Source organism: Theileria parva, chromosome 1 (genome assembly GCF_000165365.1).
Source record: "Theileria parva strain Muguga chromosome 1, complete sequence, whole genome shotgun sequence".
Classification (NCBI taxonomy): Eukaryota; Apicomplexa; class Aconoidasida; order Piroplasmida; family Theileriidae; genus Theileria; species Theileria parva.
Window position 1 is genome coordinate 1,478,036 of NC_007344.1, and position 13,469 is coordinate 1,491,504.

The 13,469-nt window shown below is 34.8% G+C and overlaps 7 protein-coding genes across 7 annotated transcripts; all 7 read left to right on the forward strand.

The window, feature by feature from the left end:
- Nucleotides 1-24: 24 nt before the first annotated feature.
- TpMuguga_01g00699 (Casein kinase substrate phosphoprotein PP28 family protein) lies at nt 25-880 on the forward strand. The gene is made up of 5 exons (XM_061305046.1): nt 25-318; nt 350-385; nt 415-543; nt 636-685; nt 717-880. The coding sequence occupies exons 1-5, from the start codon at nt 151-153 to the stop codon at nt 790-792; spliced, it is 459 nt and encodes a 152-aa protein (XP_061161620.1). The 5' UTR covers nt 25-150; the 3' UTR covers nt 793-880.
- Nucleotides 881-1,363: 483 nt separating this feature from the next.
- Nucleotides 1,364-3,493, forward strand: TpMuguga_01g00700 (Rhoptry-associated protein 1 (RAP-1) family protein; the record flags this gene model as incomplete). Its single annotated transcript, XM_761128.1, has 1 exon — nt 1,364-3,493. One exon carries the CDS (start codon nt 1,364-1,366, stop codon nt 3,491-3,493), a length of 2,130 nt encoding a protein of 709 aa, XP_766221.1.
- Nucleotides 3,494-4,084: 591 nt separating this feature from the next.
- On the forward strand, nt 4,085-6,405 carry TpMuguga_01g00701 (Rhoptry-associated protein 1 (RAP-1) family protein). The gene has a single exon (XM_761129.2). The coding sequence runs from the start codon at nt 4,255-4,257 to the stop codon at nt 6,073-6,075; it is 1,821 nt and encodes a 606-aa protein (XP_766222.1). The 5' UTR covers nt 4,085-4,254; the 3' UTR covers nt 6,076-6,405.
- Nucleotides 6,406-6,495: 90 nt separating this feature from the next.
- Nucleotides 6,496-7,486, forward strand: TpMuguga_01g00702 (Rhoptry-associated protein 1 (RAP-1); the record flags this gene model as incomplete). Its single annotated transcript, XM_761130.2, has 1 exon — nt 6,496-7,486. The coding sequence occupies exon 1, from the start codon at nt 6,845-6,847 to the stop codon at nt 7,484-7,486; it is 642 nt and encodes a 213-aa protein (XP_766223.1). The 5' UTR covers nt 6,496-6,844.
- Nucleotides 7,487-7,591: 105 nt separating this feature from the next.
- TpMuguga_01g00703 (uncharacterized protein) lies at nt 7,592-8,614 on the forward strand (the record flags this gene model as incomplete). The annotated part of the gene is made up of 1 exon (XM_761131.1): nt 7,592-8,614. One exon carries the CDS (start codon nt 7,592-7,594, stop codon nt 8,612-8,614), a length of 1,023 nt encoding a protein of 340 aa, XP_766224.1.
- Nucleotides 8,615-8,982: 368 nt separating this feature from the next.
- TpMuguga_01g00704 (Rhoptry-associated protein 1 (RAP-1) family protein) lies at nt 8,983-11,777 on the forward strand. The gene has a single exon (XM_761132.2). The coding sequence runs from the start codon at nt 9,120-9,122 to the stop codon at nt 11,679-11,681; it is 2,562 nt and encodes an 853-aa protein (XP_766225.1). The 5' UTR covers nt 8,983-9,119; the 3' UTR covers nt 11,682-11,777.
- Nucleotides 11,778-11,871: 94 nt separating this feature from the next.
- Nucleotides 11,872-13,354, forward strand: dohh (HEAT repeats family protein). The gene is made up of 6 exons (XM_761133.2): nt 11,872-12,244; nt 12,284-12,389; nt 12,421-12,468; nt 12,542-12,771; nt 12,801-12,852; nt 12,882-13,354. The coding sequence occupies exons 1-6, from the start codon at nt 12,036-12,038 to the stop codon at nt 13,224-13,226; spliced, it is 990 nt and encodes a 329-aa protein (XP_766226.1). The 5' UTR covers nt 11,872-12,035; the 3' UTR covers nt 13,227-13,354.
- Nucleotides 13,355-13,469: the final 115 nt, after the last annotated feature.

The window sequence follows — 13,469 nt, forward strand, 5'->3', positions numbered from 1 at the left end:
TTTAAATTATATTTTAAATTATACTTTAAATTATATTTTAAATTATACTACAATTGAATAATTTGTTATATTACAATTGAATAATTTGTTATATTACAATTGAATAATTTGTTATGTTATAATTGAAAATTTTGAGTTAAATGTTGACGGATGGGATATAAGTCTAGAGGTTCTCATAAAAAATTTACGCCTAGGGGAAGGTCGAGATATGTCGCCTCGGATGATGAAATAATTGCGAGAAATCAAGAGATTTCACAGGAAAAACACAAAGAATCGGAATCAGATGAAAGTTCTGATGATTCCAATGAATTAGAAGAGGTTCCAACAGTAATTATTAAACCCTTTTTAGACCCCTGTAAATATTATTAAAGGCTCCAACGAGGAGGTAACGGTGAGAATAATATTGCGGTATAGGAATTTGAGCCTTTTGAGGTAAATAACCCGAACAAAATGAAGAACGCAGTGGAAAAAACCGGCGTCGTAGAACTGAGCAGAAGGGAACGAGAAGAACTCAAACGACAAAAATTTGAACGAGATAAAATGGTAACAAATTATTCATTTATTATTCATTTATTATCTATTAATTAATTAATTTATTTGTTAATTAATTAATTTGTTGATTAATTATTTATTAGAGGTTAATGGCTGAGGGGAAGTTGGCGACGGCAAGGGCTGACTTGGAGAGGTAATTGAATTTATTTCCTATTATACCACAGGTTGGCCAAAATAAGGCGGGAGAGGGAGGAAGCTTTATCCCGGAAAATGGAAAAAATGAAAGTCGGAAAGAGCTAACCATTTTGAACCGAATTTTTAATTAAGCAGAATTTTCCATAACTAAAGGGATTTTATTGTAATTTTATGAATATTTTAATTTTATGAATATTTTAATTTTATGAATATTTTAATTTATTTCAAGTTTAATTTACATTTGATGGGGAGTTCCAGGATTCCATAAGTTCTTCCTCTATTTCCCTTAGGTTGTGCAGAATTTAAACTTTATAACATTAAATTACATTAATTTTTGTAATTGTTATTATTTTATGATTAAAATGTGTAGGCAACTGCATATCCAAATTTGATTAATTTGATTAATTGAGCTTTAGTCTGACTAAATTTTCTTAAATTATTCATTAAAAAAAAGTTACTAATTTTAGAAAAATTTAGGACATTTTTTTGATGTTATTTGGTGTTTTTTATTTTTCTTCCTTTTGCACTTGATTGCATATTATTCTAGACAGTTTTCTTCATTTTCCCTTTGTTTATGGTATATATTTCAAAAATGGCTTACTTTAACGCCATTTACTCTCTAGACAGATTTATGCTAGTTAATTTCCTACTAATACAGTACTACAGCGTATTCTAAATGTCAGTTAAACATTCTATTCTTATTCTACTGGTCCTGAGCCTACTAAGGCCTGGAACTTCCGTTACTAGGAAAAGAACACGTAGAAGAGCTCTAATTCCAGACCAAAATCCAGAATTGTCTACAGATGACGAATCTGAAGTTTCAGAAGTTGAACGACGCGTTCCTCCCAGACGTGCAAAATCCATTTCTCTCAAACTTTCCAGCCCTGAAAATTTAAAATCCAACGAGTTTGAAGTTTCAAATAGTGAACCACCTGAGAATTTACATACCGAATCATTAGAGAATTTACATACCAAACCCTTTGATAATTTACAGAGTAAAGAGTTTGACGATTTATTGAATAAAAAGTTAGAGGGCTTAAAGTATGAAGAATCGGAGGCTTCAGTGATTAAGGAACCAGAACCTTCAACGAGTAGGGAACCAGAACCTTCAGTAATTAAGGAGTCAGAAAGTGTGGAGATTGAGGAACCAAAACCTTCAGTAAGAAGGGAGGCGGAGCCTCTAAAGTATAGTCAGACTTCGGTGAAGTTTGACCGTGTGACTGAGATGATGTCAGAGCATTTATCAAAGAGTGGCGTGGATTCAAAGAAGTTTTGCAAATATGATTGGCACAACTGCACGAAATTTATCGAAGCTTACACCAGAAGATGTTTAGCGGGAGACTGTTACACTCTGGACAATGTTCCAGTGGTAGATTTGCAGGACGGTTTAAAGGTTCATCTTCCGTTTTTGAACCAGTATGCCTTTGCTATGGCTCTTTTCGAGGATTCAGGAGCCTGGCAAAAGAGTAAATTCTATAACATTTTCGGTAAAATTAAGAACAAAATATACGGCAGTGATGAGCGGACAATTGAGTCCTTTAATAATAAAATAACGCGGATTAGCTTTAGGAACATGGACTTTGGTGGAGACTTTAATCGCATGATTCTAACTGAGGTTTTGTACAAGGCTTCGCTTCACTATTTGGCATATTTGTCTGAGAGCTCCCTGGCCAAATATATGAATAAATGGAAATTTATGCGCTTCTTCTTTAGGCTAAAGCAGACCAGTTGGCTTACTGGGGCAGCAAAAAACATAGCAAAATCAAAAACTCTTGAAATGGGAATGCGTGACCTACAACTGGTAATCGATTCTTACCTGTTATATCTCAATGTTTCTGGTGTGGTAGAGCCTGAACGGTTGACCATTTCATACTCTAAACTGGTGAAACACTCAATAATGAAAGTTCTGGGCACTAAAGTTGTTAGCGCTTTAATGTCAGATTATATACTAACAATGCCTCCAATGCTTAACGATTTCTGTAAAACCTCAGATGATAAAAATGAGAAGCAAAATACTGTTCCATTTACTCCAGTTCACTGCAGGAAAATGGTATCAGACTACTTGGAAAGGTGTCAGGACGGTGACTGTATTACTCTGGATACCCGAACGTTACTGGATGGAAAGGATTACTTGAATGTAAATCTTCCAGATTTGGACCAGTTGAATGCGGCTGTGACAATCTTTGTAAATTCCAGAGCGCACAAAAAAGCAATTCTCGACTTCATTTTCAGGCGTAAAAATAGAATAAACCAAAGCCAATTTGTGAATAAACTATACACTGAGAATCTAAAGGAAACTAAATTTAATAACAGAGACCATGAAGTGCTGGGCAGATATCTCTACTATGACACACTTTACTTTAAAATCCGAAGCCTAAAGAACAGAATTAGGTTATTTTTCAGTAAGAAAATTGAAACTGAGCTTAAAAATTTCCTTCAACCCTTGGTTAAAATTACGCCTGTGAGGATTAACAAGGTTAAAATAAGCTTAATATTCGTGGCATACAGAAACTACTTGTTCGAAAATAACTTCGCAAAGGACAGAGACAAGCTTATCAACTTTGTACAAATCTGTCACGAGGTTTTGTCGTCATTTACTGACCTCATGAACCTGGTAGGAGGTAAGAAAAAGGAGAAAGCAAAGCATTTGGAGCCTGAGGAGGAAGAGTTAGAAAAGTCAAATTTTGACTATGAACTGGAGAATAAACTAATCCATGATAAAGAGGAACCCTTAGTTTCAACTAAATCGCATAAAAAACATGTAAACTTAGAGAATACTGTTGAAAATATGGAAGAAGTATATTGATAGAAGTTGAATGTTTGGAAGTATAGAATTGAGAATCCAGTTTTAAATGCTCTAAATTTGAGATAAATGTGTAAATTATTCTATTTTGAATAATTATTCTCAATTCCTGGAATCTGGCGACACACACAAACTTGATTATTATGTTCAATATAATTTTCCAAACTATTCATTATTAATTTATACAATTTTAACTTAATTAATATTTAATTAATGCTTAATTTATGTTTGTTTGTATCAAGTGTTTTTTGGGGCCCTATTATTGTGATTCCTCAAAATCTCAATTTAGCCCATTTTACGCCAAATTAAGCCAATTTACCAGCTGATTCCTTAATAATATAAATTATGAACTTGTATACTAATGTAAAAATGTAAATGTGTAGACACTTGGTTACGAATCCTGGGCTTGAATTCAGTTTCAATTGTTTCCACCAACACATTTTTAAAATTATCTTTTTTCTGGAATAAAAATTTTTAATTTTTATAAAAATTATCCCAGAGTGAGGAGTTATTAGGTGATTGTTGAAAGCACTCTATATCTTCCATTGCACTGGGATGCATGATTGATTTAGACAAACTCCTCTCAAATATAATCTTCACTCATTGTTTATTATATTTTTTTCTTATTTGTAAAGTAGTTTATTATTTTTTTCCAAACTATTAATTGCACAAATATTAAATCCAAGTCACACATTTTATCCACATTGTCTATCCTATCTTACTATCGAATCTAAATAAATTGCATCTAGATAAAAAAAGTTAAAATGGGAGTTAAATCACTATTTAAGTGCTTTGCACTAATTTACTTGTTATTTAATTATGCTAGTGGTGTAACTCTTAAGAAGAACAATGGCGGCTCCACTTTGGAAAGTCAGAATACTGAGGAGTTTGTGGAGGAGACTGAGAAAACTGTGAAGGAGGTTAACCACTTGAGGGTAATATCTGACAAAATGACCAGCTGGTTTTCCAAGAACAGTTTTAACCCTTCAATGTTCTGTGAAGGCGATTTAAGCACTTGTCACACTTTGGTTAACAGATTTGTGACTCGCTGCAAAGCCGGCGACTGCTTCACTGTTGACAATGTCAAGGTCTTCGCCTCAGGTGACACCACTGGTCTTTTCCTTCCTCACTTGGCTCAGTATGAGACTGCAAAGTACGTCTTCAAAAACTCTGGAGCTAAGCAGAACGGCTGGAGTGACTTTGCTGACCGCTTTAGGACGAATAAGGGCAAATATTCCCTCCAAGAATTTACTAACCAGATTCTAAAGCGGAATCTTGACGCCATGAATGTTGAAAATCCAACCATGGCAGTACTAAATGAGGTCTTCTATGCCCTTACAATTTACTATCAGAAGTATCTCAACAACAATAAGCTCCACAGCAGTAACCAAAACAATACCAGATTCCTGAGATTCTTCTTCACAGTTGGTAAAAGAAGACAACTTAACAGATTAGTCGCGGATGTTGTTGGTGAAAAAAAAATGGACATATCACATTCTGACGTAAAGAGCATGGTTGACTCGTTCGTATTGTACTTGACAATTGGTAACTATAGGCCTAGACATAGACTTGCTAATGCCTTTGGAAAACTCGCAAAACACGCTCTTGCCAAGACTATGGGATACAGAAAAGTTAGCTTCCTCATGGCTGATCAACTCTTGAACTACCCGCTCGATCCCATGCAGTTCTGCAAAGGCAAAGCCGACGTTGGTTGCAAAGAAACTGTTACAAAATACTTCGAAAGATGTGATCACGGCGATTGTACCTCTCTTGATGTTGTTAACCTCTTGGATCAAAAGGATTGGCTCAATGTTAAACTACCTCAGCTGCCTCAAGCCTTTGCCGCCTTCCAACTCTTTTCCACTAGCAAGGCCAAACGTCCTAACTGGCTCAAAGCAGTATTTACGGGACAGCACAGAAGAATGGGCAACGAAGAGTTTAAGGATATGTTATACGAACGCAACTTTGCCAATTTGACCTACAGTACTAAGAATCAGGGCTTACTTGAGAGATTCCTGTCTAAAGCCGCAATTGAGTTTATGTACAGGGCCAGAGGTACTGAAACGGGCAAAAGACTAACAAACTCAAGCTCATTCCTTATGGAGGCAATGACCGGCGTCATTGGTAAGGGTAGAGTGTTCGTCGAAGTGCCAAGAGCCAAGGCCATGATGCTGGCCTACAGAAATTACCTCTACAAGTCTGGTCATGACGTTTCTCTCAGAAAGGTTAACAGGTTCGCCTCTGAGGTTCAACACGTAGTCTTCTCCTTCCTGAATGACCCGTACAAGGGTGTGTACTCCAAGGAATACGAGAAGGAGTGGGAGAAGAAGGTAGAAAAAGAGGCCAAAAAGAAGCAAAAGGAGCTTGACAAACTCAAGGAACAGGAAGAAGAAAGCGAGGAGGAAGAAGAAACAAACAAGGTCAAAGACTTCTTTGGTAGATTATTTGGTGGCAAAAAGAAGAAAAAGACAAAGAATGTTGATACTGACGTAGAAGAAGTTAAGGATAAAGTACAAAAAGAAGAAGAGGCATATGCCAAAGCGAGAGAAGAAAGACTTGAAGAAGCTGGACTCTCAGTTGAATAAACTCTCCCAACCCATTACCCATCATCACTAATAACCATTATTAATAACCAGTGTTACTAGTATTACCATTGACTAGTATAATTATTGGAAAGGTCAAAACAGGTTAAACTATCTTTATCCTGTTATAAACAAAACATTGCAGTAACAACTTAACACACTTCACTGTACCAAAGTATAGTATAGTAGGGGTTGGATGGGATATTAATTGTCAATTTCCAAAGGTTTCCTTTTGGAATTTCGAGTTTAAAATATCCTAAATTCGAGTAATGTTTTGGTTATCAAATCGTATTTGCGGACCAATTCGGGAAGCATTAAAAAATAATAAAAAACTTAATTTCTTATCCCATATAGACTGTAACTATTCACAGAAATTTAGATTTTACTTTTATAATTTAATAGTAAATATCATCAATTGAGAAAATTCATCAGTATAGAGTAATAGTATAGGAATGTGTGGTTGAATTTGTTTTTTAGTTGTTTTATTGACATCAATTTTACTTTGTAATGTTTAGCTTAAAGTTCATCTAAATTATAAATTTATAAATAACCTTCCAAGTCTTGCAGATCTGGGTGAATCGCAATGATTAGTCGACATCGTGAATGCACCCATATAGATCTAAATACTAGACAAAAAACGCGCCCCTGTTCTCTGAACAGATTAATATCACAACCTTTTAATTTTTTAATAAAATTTTGATAAGATTTATTATTTTTCAAATGTGTAAATATTTTCGGCTAATTCTGAAAAATCTCCCAACTCGCCATTATTATGCTCAATCTCCTCTTAATACTCCTCAACATACTTGTGATCCTAGAAGTTAATAAATGTTTTTGTAACGATGATTCGAAAGTAGAACCCAGGGAAGAATTTGGTACCGTGGAAGAGCGTAAACGAAAGGCTAAAAAAGACTTTGAAAATCTCAAATCTCAATGTCATGATTCAGAAGACAATCTAATTCCCTGTTTAATGAAAGCATATCTTACGGCGTACAAGTTAATACCTGCGAAATTTTGTGAACCTGATGACCAAAATTGCTTGAATATGGTAAAATTATTTGATGACCGATGTTCCCAAAAAGCTGAGGAATGTCTAATTTTAGATTCAGTTGATCTGGTAGAGTTGAGTGACGGTCACGTTTATGTTCCTGATCTCGTCCAAGTTGAAATTTCAAACTTTGTTTTCAGGAAGTCTGGCGCATATAAATCCTGTGAATGGCCTAGTTATACTTGTGTTGGAGAGTGTAATTGTCACTGTGATTCTAAGTCAGTGGAACTGGTTTATAAGAGGGATTTTAAAGCCTTTGTTAAGTTACTAACTGAAAAAAATGCTGAACGTCTTGGTTTAAATGACGATTCAGACCTTGAAACACTTAATATTTTTCTATACAGGCTCCTCTTATATTATACTTAGAGATATCTCTATAAAGAAGATGGCAGTAATTTCTGTACTAACAAGAACTTACAGCCTACTTTGAGATACTCCAGGTCAAAGAAACATGTGAAAGTGTTCTCAAAAATGAGACGAAATGAGGATATAAAGATCCACGTTTCTTATAAAGACCTTGAGAAATTATTTAACCAGTTGGTACCTTTTTTATCTCAAAATCCTATTAGAAAACATGAAAATATGGCTTTATCATTTGGTAAAATCATTAGATATACGATTGTAAAGTCAGTCCCATACTACAAACACAGTTATCTATTCGTGGATGTTTTGAACCATGTTTTGGATAAAAAATTCGGCCCCTCATGTTGTTCAAAAGATTTTTATGAAACTTTTTGTGACAAATATTCTCCAAATGGCCGGGAGCTTTTTCAAGGATTTGTCAAAAGATGTTTAGATGGCAATTGTTATGTTTTTGATGATTATACACTTTTCAAACCTGAAACCGACCAGGATGAGAACGCTGTCCAAGAAACTAATGTGGATGCGGCTACTGCGGAACCAGCTGGTTCCGGCCATGAGGTTGGGATTAAGGCTGGACCTGAACAAGTTATATCGAATTATATACTTCCAAACTTGAGTGAGGTAAATTTGGTGTTCTATCTACTGAAACATACAAATTTTAAGTACGGTAAATTTTCATCATTTTTCACAAACAGAACAAGACCAAGGGCTGAAATTAAGTACATGACACCAAGACTAATGTATGTTAATAAGATTAAGTTTCAAGTTCCAAATGAAACTCATGAAATAATACAGAAATTCTTATACTATAGCGCTATTTACTTCGTGAAAACGTACAGGGAAACCTGGATTACTAGAGGCGCCAGGCACTTTGCTAACTGGGACGTAAAGCCAAAACTAAGAGAGTACCTTTTAGGCATTGGAAACGGTAGACCTTTGGTTATTGAACAAGAAGAAATTGAAAAGATTATCCCCAAGTTTAAGGAATATCTTTTAAATTCTTACTATAGAAATCATCCCAGAAGGGTTGATAATTACGTTGGTAAAATGGATGAAGTTTTAACGGCATATTATAACGACAGTTCGGGGGATATATGTTGTTGTAGTAAACCTTGTATTGAATGCCAGTAACTTTATTTTTATGATAGAATCTCAATTTTTTTGTTAATTTATAATTATTTTTTCATGTATAATTTGTAACTGAATGTATGATTATTTATTAAATTTCTGTTTAAAAATAAAAAATAAAATTTAAATAATTTAATTTTATATAAATTTACAAAATGTGTAAGTAGCAAATTTAGAATTCCGGGTAACACAGTCATAAGTTCGAAAATGGACTTTAAAGCCGAAAATCGACTATTCCAACCATAACATATATTTTTTTAATTATTCTAATTTTTTATAAATGAAATAAACGGAATTATGTGTTAAATGAGCTGACTGAGAAATAGTCTTCCATCGCACTAATGTGCATAAATGAAATTGGCAAAAACTGTCTAAACAGGATTTTATCTCGAAAATGACAAATTTAATTATTTAAACATGTTTTATTCTAATTATGTGACTGAGTTGTAAAAATTCCACTTTTAAGGCGTGATTCATTTTCAAAGGGTCGGATTGAAAATTAGTAAAAATGTCAATACGGAGTGTTTTTATAATTTTGTTACTGAGTAAATCTCTGGTAAGAGAGTCTAATGCAGTGCTAAACCACAAAAGGCCCAGTGAGCTGGGCGTTAAAAATGACTTTTTCGAGTCAGCCGATGGCGACTATATAGACAAGTTCGTCAATAAAAATTCCAACGATAATACTGAAAGCGCAGTTGGGAGTCTTGAAAAGGCGTTTTCGAAGGGTACAAAAACAATTAATGAAACCGCCTCATCAGTTTTTGAGGCGTTTTCCAATGGGCTTGGATTACTGATAAACGGAAGTGAGATGGTGGGAGAAAAGGGAGACGCCCTAATAACGAAAGGTATTAGTTCAACGGGTCGTTTAGTTGACAGGACGAAGCAAGTGACGAGGGGTGTGACAGAGCTATTGGAGGACACAAGTCCCGAGTTTGACTCTCGTGTGAGTTCAAAAGAAAATTTGGACAAGTTTAACCATTACATGAGCGATTATTTGAAGAAAAATGAGAATAAAGTAGAGGAAAGGATTGGGAGGGAAAATCTGATGAGGGATAAATATTACAACTTATACACCCAAAGATGCCTTAAAGGTGATTGTCTCACCCTTGATAATCTTAAAGTTGCCGATCTGGGCAATAAAATAAAGCTTTATTTACCAAGTTTGAAGCAGGTTGACCTTGCGTTACACCTGTTTAAGGAATCTGTAAACAATGAATTCAGCTTCGTTACTACACTGTTGAGAAGGACAAACTACAACTCAACTGAGTTTTTCATACTAGTACTTGCTAGACATAATTTAAAGAAGCGAGAATTCCTCAACACTAACGATGAAGGTGTTAATACCTTCTACTACAAAGCCACACTACTGTATAAAAAGTTCACAGCTGAGTCAAGAATAAAGAACCAACTTGACTCCAAAAAGACTCTGACTACTGTTTTGGGCTTCTTTGTCAAGTCTGACCTGGTAAAAGTGGCCCAAATGTCATCATTTGCAGGTGACATAAAACTTGACCCTGATGAACTAAATCAATTAACTAACAACTTTAAAGAGTATCTAATTAATGATTCTGAGGAGTTTAAATATTTATCAGACTCCTATGCAAATCTTTGTAAAGAATGTTTACAAGGCACTTATGAGGAAAACATGTTCAACACTGAGATGATGGATTATCTTGTTGAGGGTAAATACGATGCTAACGGCATTTGTAATGAACAAGGTGAAGAGTGTTTGGCCATGTTGGATCGTTATGTCGAGCGTTGTAAGACTGGCGACTGTTACACTCTAGACCCAGTTAACTTGCTGGAAAATGTTAGGCTCAGAGTATTAATGCCTAATATTCCACAGGCGAAACTCGCACTTAGAATCTTCAAACTAAGTAAGGCCCACAGAGGTGGCAACTTTTTCACGAGATTCATCAAAAATGTGCTCCGAATACAGACACAAAAGACTCTACGCTCATTCATTATTATGTTAGCGAGACACAATGTGAAAATGTCTTACTATAACAATGAAGCTGAAAAGGTTATTAACCGTTTCCTATACCAGTCAACTTTGTTTTTTGTAAGGTTTTTAACTGTTTCTAAATTAATCACATTTTACTCCTTGGGTAAGTTTACCCTATGGCTATTCTCATTTGGGAGATATAAATATCTCAAGGAGCTGGCCAAGGACATAACATTTGGAAATAAAATTGTCTTAACCCATGATTTATCAAATGTAATGGTCAAATACAGCGATTACCTCGTCAAGTTTAACGAGAGTAAATTACATAAAATAGCTAAATACTTTGCTTCCATGTGTAGGGAGGTGGTAATGAAGCATGTGAATGTGGACAAAATAAGTGCAGACATGTTCGACACTATGGAGGAGATTAAGCCTGAGGAAATTTGCGGTAAAAATGAAAAGCTCGATTGTCCTCCTCTAGTTAAATTATTCCTCGACCGTTGTAAAAACGGCGATTGCTATACTCTTGACACCAAGGATTTCTTTACTCTAAATCGCATGACTAAATTAACACTTCCAGTACTGCACCAAGTTGACGCCGCTATTCATATTTTCAACAACAGTAGTTCCAATAAGGGCAGATTTCTCAGATTAGCCAAGTCCCTAAGCACTGGCGGAGATGTGGACCCTTTTATACAGTTTTACAGGAATTTAGTAAACCATAACGCGAAACTAATTACATATAAATCATTTGATAACGAGGTGCTTAACAGATATCTTTTCAACTCTGCAGTTTATTACAAGTTCATCAGTGATAAGCATTTGCTGGACTCTGTAGACTCTGAATTTCTCCGAGAGTTTAATCACACTTCGGAGAAAGTTGAGGGGTTTATGAACAGGACTTTGAGGGCTCTAGTTGGTGCAGAAAGGGTCAGATTCTCAGACATTGAGCTCGACGAGGTTTTCAGAATCTATCATAAATACTTTTACAATACTCAAGTTGTCAAGAACCAAAACGGGCTCGAACTCTTTATCCAATCCTGTCAGAAAGTTATCAGACTGTTCAAAAGTATGCAAAATGATGATAAAAAATTTAATCAATACATTAAATCCCTTGAAGAATAATTCTATTCTGGGCTAATTTTTGTAAGATTATTACTGTAAATTATCGTAAAAGGCTTTGGAAAATTCCATTCCTATTATTTTAATCTATTCTTTTCACCTTTACACAATGGGATTTATTTGTTCATTTATGTGTTAATTATATATATAATTAGATGATTTATGTATTAACTAGTTTAATTATTAGTTTATTAATTTGTTAAGTTTTATGAATTAATTTAATGGTTGAGATGTGAATAGGTTAGGGGGGTATGGATGCCAAATTTAAGTACACCTATTCTTATTATTTTAATTCACAATTTATAAAAAATTACTTGTAAAATATTTTAATATAATTTTAATGCTTAAAAAGAGAGAATGAGCTTACAATCGTTGATAGATGAGTTTACTAAGTTGGACGAGTTTTCAACCCCTTCAAAGCACCTTATAAAGTCAATTTTACTTAGCCCTGAGGTTCCACTTTCCCTTCAGCTTAGAGCGCTTTACTACTGCAGGGATCTTCCTGAGGAAGATTGCTCCCAAATTCTCATTTCAGCTCTCGATGTTCATTTTGACACTTTCATGAGGTAATTTCACCCTTAACCATGTTCATTATCATGTTTCAGACATGAGATCGCATATGTCATTGGTCAATCTGGCTGTTTTAGCGCCTCTAAAAAGCTCGCTGAGCTTGTAGAGAATGTTACTGAGGATCCCATGGTCAGGCACGAAGTTTGTTTATTTTCTTAATTTCATTTTTTAGGCAATTGAAGCCTTAGCAGCTCTAAAATCCAAAGATTATATTCATCTCGTTTGATTCCAACTATTTATACAATTCACCTAATTTTACACAATATTTAATTTTACTTAATTTGATAAATTAGATAAAGAAGTATTGTGAGGACGAGAACAGAGCGGTTAGAGATACTTGTAATTTGGCATTACATACACTTACAAATGCTGAGGAGTCAAACACTGAGGGTTGTACTTCATTTCCCATTTCTTCTTCCCCTTACAGGGCAATTGACCCTGTCAGAACAGACTCAGTTGATGAGTCTGATCTCAATTCACTGTCCAAACTTTTATTCGATCAATCATTACCATTATATAAGAGGTAATTATTATTATCATATATGAGTGCAGATATGAGGCTTTGTATAAGATTAGAGGACATTCAGGCGATGAAGCTGCCAAGGTAACCTAATACTCATTAATGTATTATAGATAATTGGAGAAGCTCTGGTTAGGGATAAGGTTTCGGAGGTGTTTAGGCATGAGTGTGCCTTTGTGTTGGGACAAATGCAGTCCGTGGCTCCAGTTAAGTCACTAATTGAGTGTTTAAAGAACAGAGATGAGGAGCCCATGGCAAGGCATGAGGCAGCTCTGGCTCTGGGTTCATGCGCTTCACTGTGCGGTCAAGAACAAGCTAAGGGTTCTGAAGATTGGGAAAAGTTAATTGTTGAGGTTTTGGAGGAGTTTATGCAAGATGAAGTTAAGGTCGTTTCTGATAGCTGTTTAGTTGCCATGGATTATATAAATGAAAGTAAACATGAATTAACTGCACACTAATTTACAAACTGTAACATATCAATTTTCCGAGAATAAAAATTTAAATTTAAATTAATTTCATTCATTTCATATTCTACAAATTTAAAATCAGTTTAGTACAAAATACTCAGTGGTAAGATTCCAGTTGTTGATAAGTTTCTGAATCATGTGTAAAATTTAATTTTAATAAAAGAATCTTAAAGTTGCGATTTAGAGTTAATTTGACAAATGAGTTACATCTTCGTAGGCACAAATTAAAATGAT